Source organism: Phoxinus phoxinus, assembly GCF_949152265.1.
Source record: "Phoxinus phoxinus genome assembly, chromosome: 12".
Taxonomy (NCBI): Eukaryota; Metazoa; Chordata; class Actinopteri; order Cypriniformes; family Leuciscidae; genus Phoxinus; species Phoxinus phoxinus.
The window spans coordinates 2,519,826-2,528,116 of record NC_136887.1 but is presented as its reverse complement, the minus strand read 5'-3'; the positions used below and the strand labels follow the sequence as shown (position 1 = coordinate 2,528,116).

Here is an 8,291-nt window from a genome sequence, read left to right as displayed (position 1 = left end):
TATTTGGTGACTGATTTTCCAAATGAATTACAGAGGAGCCGTAGTTTATCAATTTGCAGCAAGAATATGTTCATACTCCTAAAGCGTGTTCAGACCTTTATTTTGAAATAGTGATGAACATGAAAAATCATGAAAGATCATATAAGGCACCCTTATATGGGCCGTAATGTCCACTAGTGGAGAAGTGTGGTACTGCGCCCAAACTAAATCTCACTGAACGCTCATTTCAAGAGATATCAACCTAACATTTGAAACACAACTTGTTCAGATTTTTGGCCCTTTTTTTTTTTTTTTTTTTTTTTGCATTTTTAGAGTCGACCAGGTGTTTAAAATATATATTTGATAGAAAATATGAATAATTAAATTTTTAACATTGCACATTTTCTGTTTAACTTTCTTAATTTATTTCACTTCTACAACAATCTGGCAAATGTCTGCTTTAAAACAAGACCAATCTTACATATATTCCAAAGCATTCTTGAATTACAACCATTTAAGTTCGTAATGTGCATTTTCATGTCTATTAAAAAAAGGGGGTTAATACCGTGTATACTTTTCTCTTGATATACCCAGAAAGAATGGAAGTGAATGTGACAACATGCCCCATAGGTGAGGTATAACATGACCAAATGACAGTTAAAAATGTTGTCTGATCTAATTAAAATATATATATATATATATATATATATCAAACTAACATATTTTGTCAAAATACAATTAACTTTTTCATAAATTTAAAAAATTAATAAACTTTTGTGTTTGACGAGAAACGTGCAGCAAAACACAGCTATAGCATAGTTCAAAACATCATAATTTCTGAACTTTGTCTTTATTCTCCTTTTCTTCTGGTTTTCCAATATAATTCATAAACGTAACAGTGTGACAACATGCCCCGGCGAGCGTCTTCTGTGCTGAGATCAGCATTAAAGGAGCAATATATTGTAATGTTTATATGGATAATAAAACACATTTTTCATGTGTCCTGAGATCCAGCAGGGGGAGCCCATCATCTTTAATCTGGTGTTTGAGGTTTGATTAGAAAGGAAAACAATTATTTGTTCATCTCTCAATCATCGTATTGCATTGTTTCAAAACTAGATCATAAAACTAAGCATTTAAATATCATCTTACTAAGACTCTTATTGGCAGATATTGATAATTATATGCATTTTACATAAGTATCTGCTAAAGTATAGCAAATAAAGACATTACTAGCATGATTGTTTTGTTCATTTAAATACCAGCATCTGCTTTTATACAACAGTTAAATAAACAAGTTCAAATTGATATTTCTATTACTATTTGTTTTCATTTTGAATTTGTGGGGACTCAAATGTTGAAAAAATAAAAACCGCACGCGTTTATAAAATTGTTTATTTCGCTTACATGGTTTACAAGCAGAAAAAATGCTGACAATTATGAATACAAAAGCACTACACATGATCGGCCTATACAAAAGGATATTGCAAAAAAAATTATACATCTTAGTTTTGATATCAATAACTTATGGCATTCAAAGAAAAAGCAGAAACATTCAGTCACCAGTGCTTCGCAGTATTTACAGTGTTCGGCTTATTTCTACATTTATGACTATTATAGTCGTCAAAGAAAATATTGCAGGGTATATATATTCACATTAGAGAAGCGACTTACAAAAGCAGAACAAGTGTGAGTTTAGTTTGTCCTCATATGCACTTCCACTGCTCAAGGACATATGAAAGAACTAGATTATTTTATATCATGCAAACAAGGGTTTTTCTTATTTTTCTTATTCTTATAAAAATGCCTGTTCCAGACAGACCTGGTTGAAAAGGAAGACATTATTAGGGATTTTTAGAGGTCAGGCTAGTGTTCTTGAGGCTTCCCAGACAGCAACATCGTGCCGGCCCAGATCTGGTGCGTGTTCGGCATATCACCCCCCGGTGGCTGGTCCCAGTATAGCTCATAAACCCAGAGTCTCGATCACCCCCCGGTGGCTGGTCCCAGTATAGCTCATAAACCCAGAGTCTCGATCGCCCCCCGGTGGCTGGTCCCAGTATAGCTCATAAACCCAGAGTCTCGATCACCCCCCGGTGGCTGGTCCCAGTATAGCTCATAAACCCAGAGTCTCGATCACCCCCCGGTGTCTGGTCCCAGTATAGCTCATAAACCCAGAGTCTCGATCACCCCCCGGTGGCTGGTCCCAGTATAGCTCATAAACCCAGAGTCTCGATCACCCCCCGGTGGCTGGTCCCAGTATAGCTCATAAACCCAGAGTCTCGATCGCCCCCCGGTGGCTGGTCCCAGTATAGCTCATAAACCCAGAGTCTCGATCGCCCCCTGGTGGCTGGTCCCAGTATAGCTCATAAACCCAGAGTCTCGATCGCCCCCTGGTGGCTGGTCCCAGTATAGCTCATAAACCCAGAGTCTCGATCACCCCCCGGTGGCTGGTCCCAGTATAGCTCATAAACCCAGAGTCTCGATCGCCCCCTGGTGGCTGGTCCCAGTATAGCTCATAAACCCAGAGTCTCGATCGCCCCCTGGTGGCTGGTCCCAGTATAGCTCATAAACCCAGAGTCTCGATCGCCCCCCGGTGGCTGGTCCCAGTATAGCTCATAAACCCAGAGTCTCGATCACCCCCCGGTGGCTGGTCCCAGTATAGCTCATAAACCCAGAGTCTCGATCACCCCCCGGTGGCTGGTCCCAGTATAGCTCATAAACCCAGAGTCTCGTTCGCCCCCCGGTGGCTGGTCCCAGTATAGCTCATAAACCCAGAGTCTCGATCGCCCCCCGGTGGCTGGTCCCAGTATAGGTCATAAACCCAGAGTCTCGATCGCCCCCTGGTGGCTGGTCCCAGTATAGCTCATAAACCCAGAGTCTCGATCGCCCCCCGGTGGCTGGTCCCAGTATAGCTCATAAACCCAGAGTCTCGATCGCCCCCCGGTGGCTGGTCCCAGTATAGCTCATAAACCCAGAGTCTCGTTCGCCCCCCGGTGGCTGGTCCCAGTATAGCTCATAAACCCAGAGTCTCGATCGCCCCCCGGTGGCTGGTCCCAGTATAGGTCATAAACCCAGAGTCTCGATCGCCCCCTGGTGGCTGGTCCCAGTATAGCTCATAAACCCAGAGTCTCGATCGCCCCCCGGTGGCTGGTCCCAGTATAGCTCATAAACCCAGAGTCTCGATCGCCCCCCGGTGGCTGGTCCCAGTATAGCTCATAAACCCAGAGTCTCGATCGCCCCCCGGTGGCTGGTCCCAGTATAGCTCATAAACCCAGAGTCTCGATCACCCCCCGGTGGCTGGTCCCAGTATAGCTCATAAACCCAGAGTCTCGATCGCCCCCCGGTGGCTGGTCCCAGTATAGCTCATAAACCCAGAGTCTCGATCGCCCCCCGGTGGCTGGTCCCAGTATAGCTCATAAACCCAGAGTCTCGATCGCCCCCCGGTGGCTGGTCCCAGTATAGCTCATAAACCCAGAGTCTCGATCACCCCCCGGTGGCTGGTCCCAGTATAGCTCATAAACCCAGAGTCTCGATCGCCCCCCGGTGGCTGGTCCCAGTATAGCTCATAAGCCCAGAGTCTCGATCGCCCCCCGGTGGCTGGTCCCAGTATAGCTCATAAACCCAGAGTCTCGATCACCCCCCGGTGGCTGGTCCCAGTATAGCTCATAAGCCCAGAGTCTCGATCGCCCCCCGGTGGCTGGTCCCAGTATAGCTCATAAACCCAGAGTCTCGATCGCCCCCCGGTGGCTGGTCCCAGTATAGCTCATAAACCCAGAGTCTCGATCGCCCCCCGGTGGCTGGTCCCAGTATAGCTCATAAGCCCAGAGTCTCGATCGCCCCCCGGTGGCTGGTCCCAGTATAGCTCATAAACCCAGAGTCTCGATCGCCCCCCGGTGGCTGGTCCCAGTATAGCTCATAAACCCAGTGTCTCGATCGCCCCCCGGTGGCTGGTCCCAGTATAGCTCATAAACCCAGTGTCTCGATCGCCCCCCGGCGGCTGGTCCCAGTATAGCTCATAAACCCAGAGTCTCGATCGCCCCCCGGTGGCTGGTCCCAGTATAGCTCATAAACCCAGAGTCTAGATCGCCCCCCGGTGGCTGGTCCCAGTATAGCTCATAAACCCAGTGTCTCGATCGCCCCCCGGTGGCTGGTCCCAGTATAGCTCATAAACCCAGTGTCTCGATCGCCCCCCCGGTGGCTGGTCCCAGTATAGCTTATAAACCCAGAGTCTAGATCGCCCCCCGGTGGCTGGTCCCAGTATAGCTCATAAACCCAGTGTCTCGATCGCCCCCCGGTGGCTGGTCCCAGTATAGCTCATAAACCCAGAGTCTCGATCGCCCCCCGGTGGCTGGTCCCAGTATAGCTCATAAACCCAGTGTCTCGATCGCCCCCCCGGTGGCTGGTCCCAGTATAGCTCATAAACCCAGAGTCTCGATCGACCCCCGGTGGCTGGTCCCAGTATAGCTCATAAACCCAGAGTCTCGATCGCCCACCGGTGGCTGGTCCCAGTATAGCTCATAAACCCAGAGTCTCGATCGCCCCCCGGTGGCTGGTCCCAGTATAGCTCATTAACCCAGAGTCTCGATTGCCCCCCGGTGTCTGGTCCCAGTATAGCTCATAAACCCAGAGTCTCGATCGCCCCCCGGTGGCTGGTCCCAGTATAGCTCATAAACCCAGAGTCTCGATCGCCCCCCAGTGGCTGGTCCCAGTATAGCTCATAAACCCAGAGTCTCGATCGCCCCCCGGTGGCTGGTCCCAGTATAGCTCATAAACCCAGAGTCTCGATCGCCCCCCGGTGGCTGGTCCCAGTATAGCTCATAATGTTTGGGGATTTTCGGGGGGAGATTGGAGTTTTAATTTTAATTTCTACATGTCCATAACTGTTTATTTCACACTGACATAATAATTTGCTCTGCAGTAAACTGTACACTGTAAAAAATGCTGGGTTGTTTCAACCCAACTTTGGGTCAAATATTGACGAATCGCCCCCTGGATCCCCCAAATGACATGGCACCAGAAATCAGAAATGTTTTTTGCTGTTAAGGCATAGGGTTGGCGCACTGCATTATGGGGGAGTGTGTGTGTGTGGCGAGTCTAGGCCGAGCGAGCGCCTGTACGCGGCCGAGAGCCTGTAGAGCACATCAGCCCGAGGACACGACTGGGCTTCGGCCTTCTGGGTCAGAAGCATCTCGAACAGAGAGCTCACCTCGGACATCAGCGCTCGGCCCTCCAGCACGCTCTTCCCCGGGCTCTTCCCGAAGGTGGAGAACGGGCTGGGGTCATCGGGACGGGCCTCGGGACCCCGGGCATCAGGGGACGGGGGCCCGTCGGGGACAAACAGGTTCTCATGGTAGTCGGCCGTCAGAGGGAGAGAGAGACGGGCCATCCATGCTGGATCGGGGATGTCTGAGAACACATCATCTACACAAACAGAGAGAAGAAATATGGCAGAGACATTTTACACACTGATATAGTTGATCTTAGTACTTTTACAATGGTACATAAGCAATAAAGGTACTAGCCTCGAATACCTTATTGCTTTTATACAATGGTTACCACACAATACAAATATTAAAGCCAAAATAATATGAAAATGCAACTTTCATGAAGTAAAATCACTAAAAGCATTCCTTCCGCTGGAAAAAATAGTCCCTGACCGTGAACAACAGAAGTTACATTATTTCGGCATTAGATGGCGGAAAATAATGTCTTGACTGGATTAGTTTAACATGGAGAGGGGTGAAGTATTATCTGAGTTTCTCTGTGATTTTTACCATCTGAATGTGCATCTCAGCATTAAGGACAATGTCAGTAAAGATTACTGCGACTTTTACCTTCCGTAAAAAGGTCCGGAAAAATTACATCATCCCTTGCGACCCGCTGTAAATATGTACGTAAATATTCCGTCATTTCCTGTTTAAAAGTTGCCTACGTTTCCGCAGTTTTGCTTGTAAACTCATTCAGTTGCGTTTTAGACGCTGGGACAAATCTGTGGTAAAACTCAAGTGTTTTCCACACACCATTCAGATCAGAAAGAAGATCGAAAGCACTTAGAGGCACGACACTTCTTTTAGCGTTAGGTAAATGCCTATTACTATAATCCAATCTGAAGTTAATTAATACATCGTTGACCGGACCTAACTGTTATAACCGAATAACCGTTGTGTTTGCGCACATATCAGGAAGCAATTAAGTTAATACATGGGAGGTGACGGCGGTGTGTAACGTTAAATCCTGTGGTAAAATTATGGCGCTTTTCCACTGCATGGTTGGCTACGGTACGGCTCTTGTTAAGGTAATCCTGTCCGAATAAGGGCTTTTATCAGTGAGAGTCAGTCAGTAGAGAAGACTTTTATATTGAAAGGACAACTTGTTGTGAACACGGAGATGGAAGACGCAACTGCGGGACCTTTAAAAGGACAATATATCGCTGCGGACATTCAAACAGATTTATGATTATGAATATAGGACTGACCTGAAGGAAAATGCTACATCTACTGTAAATGCAGGTAAGTTACACTCGCTTACTCGATTTCTCACAATAATTAAATGAACAATATCAATGAGAACATGTGTTTACGTTGCTAAGAGTGGTTGCTAGGGGTGTTGTGTAGTGATACATAGAACCGTTGGGTGAAGCGGTCATAGCCGTGTTTCACCGTGAATAAAACAGCTATTGACCAATCAGAATCAAGGACTGGAACTAACCGTTTTATACTCTTAGAAATAAAGTTCTATATAAAACAAACTACAGGGTTCTTCACACAGTTTTGAAGAACCCAAATGCCAGAAAGGTGCTATATATGGAGAAATGCATTCAATATTTTCATGTTTAACAGGTTATTTTAGTTGTTTTCTAATGATAATGTATGTTTGGTTTAAAGGGATAGTTCACCCAAAAATGAAGCTTATGTCACTGAATTTGTTCAAAAACTTTCTTTCTTCTGATACACAAAATAATATATGTTGAAGATTGTTTGCAATCAAACAGTTGATGAACCCCACTAACTTCCATGGTAGGGATTTTATTTTTTTCTTAGACATACTTTTTGAATGGAAAAGACTGGACAAAATAGCCAATTTTTTCCATGACTGAAAAATAATTGCACAGTTTTCAAATAGACATATTGACAAAAACATTTGACAAAAGAAAACATTTCTGAAGGCTGCCTAAACCGGCTGAATCTTCGCTTGTTTACTGGTTTGAGTTTGTGTAGAAGAAAAACAGGATGGCAGGAAATCCCAGGCCGAGGTGAGCATTTATCTTGAGTACAGTAAACAGGCGTTTCCTCGTCTTCATCATCAGCACTGCTGGGCTTTACTGTAACACACACATGCGTATCGACAACACCGCGCGTCTGGAACTCACTCTCTTAGCCACAGCTTTACAGGGATTCAGTGCCTCAGTCAACGAGGAAATTACCTTCGTCAAGCCAGAAACATTCCACAAATACTCAGTTAAGTGGATAAGGAGAAATCTGGTTATAACTGAAGTCTCATTCACAGGTTTTCTGTTTGTGTGTGAGTGAAGGAGCCTCTTAAACACCACGGCATCTATATTTAACACAAAGAACCGTGAATCCTTTCCATTGCACAAAACAGTCTTTATAGTGGGAAAATGGTTCTTCAAATTATTAAAATGTTCTTCACACTAAAAAATGGTTCTTTAAGAACTGTTAAAGGTACAATATGCGAGATTTTCTGCCGCTAGAGGCGCTACATTCCAAACAACACCAGCGGCGGCGCAGCTTGATGACGATGTGAAGGAGCGTGGAATCATGGGAACTGTCGTTTTTAACTCCACCGTGGATGTAAGTCAGACGGGAATCGAAAAATCATGTTCATGGATGAGGTAAAGTTCTATTTTTATAAATGTTGCGTTTAATGACATAATAACAATTAACCACAATTAACCTCAAGTAAAGTAAGGTTTAATACTTAATTGGTTATCATAGATGTTACTGTATTCATTGTTGTGATAACGCCGCGCAGTTTCACGTGTTCTAAACAATTGTTGTAAAAGTTCAGTCGAACACACACATCATTTGCCAAAAGACGGATTAATCTGTAAGGGATAATGTACAGCGAGGCGGTTGTTATAGCGAATAAAACTCCCGACAGGCTGATTATGAGCCCGACGCGAAGTGTATTCGCTATAACAACCGCCTCGCTGTACATTATCCCGTTTATTACATGGCTACCTACCAAATAAATCAATAATTTTACACATAATATTGATTTAAAAAGGAATTTATTGATTTAAAAACTATTTATATGGCATCCGCTAAAGAAAATAGTCCGTTCCTCTCTAC

General features: G+C 45.1%; 1 protein-coding gene across 1 annotated transcript in view; it reads right to left on the bottom strand.

Moving 5' to 3' along the window:
• Positions 1-1,357: 1,357 nt before the first annotated feature.
• The window catches only part of pcdh12 (protocadherin 12), an 18,022-nt gene continuing 11,088 nt past the window's right edge, over positions 1,358-8,291 (bottom strand). The window contains exon 4 of the mRNA XM_079631616.1: positions 1,358-5,400. Within this exon, the coding sequence (XP_079487742.1) occupies positions 5,045-5,400 (356 nt within the window). The 3' untranslated portion in view covers positions 1,358-5,044. The remainder of the gene's footprint in view (positions 5,401-8,291) is intronic.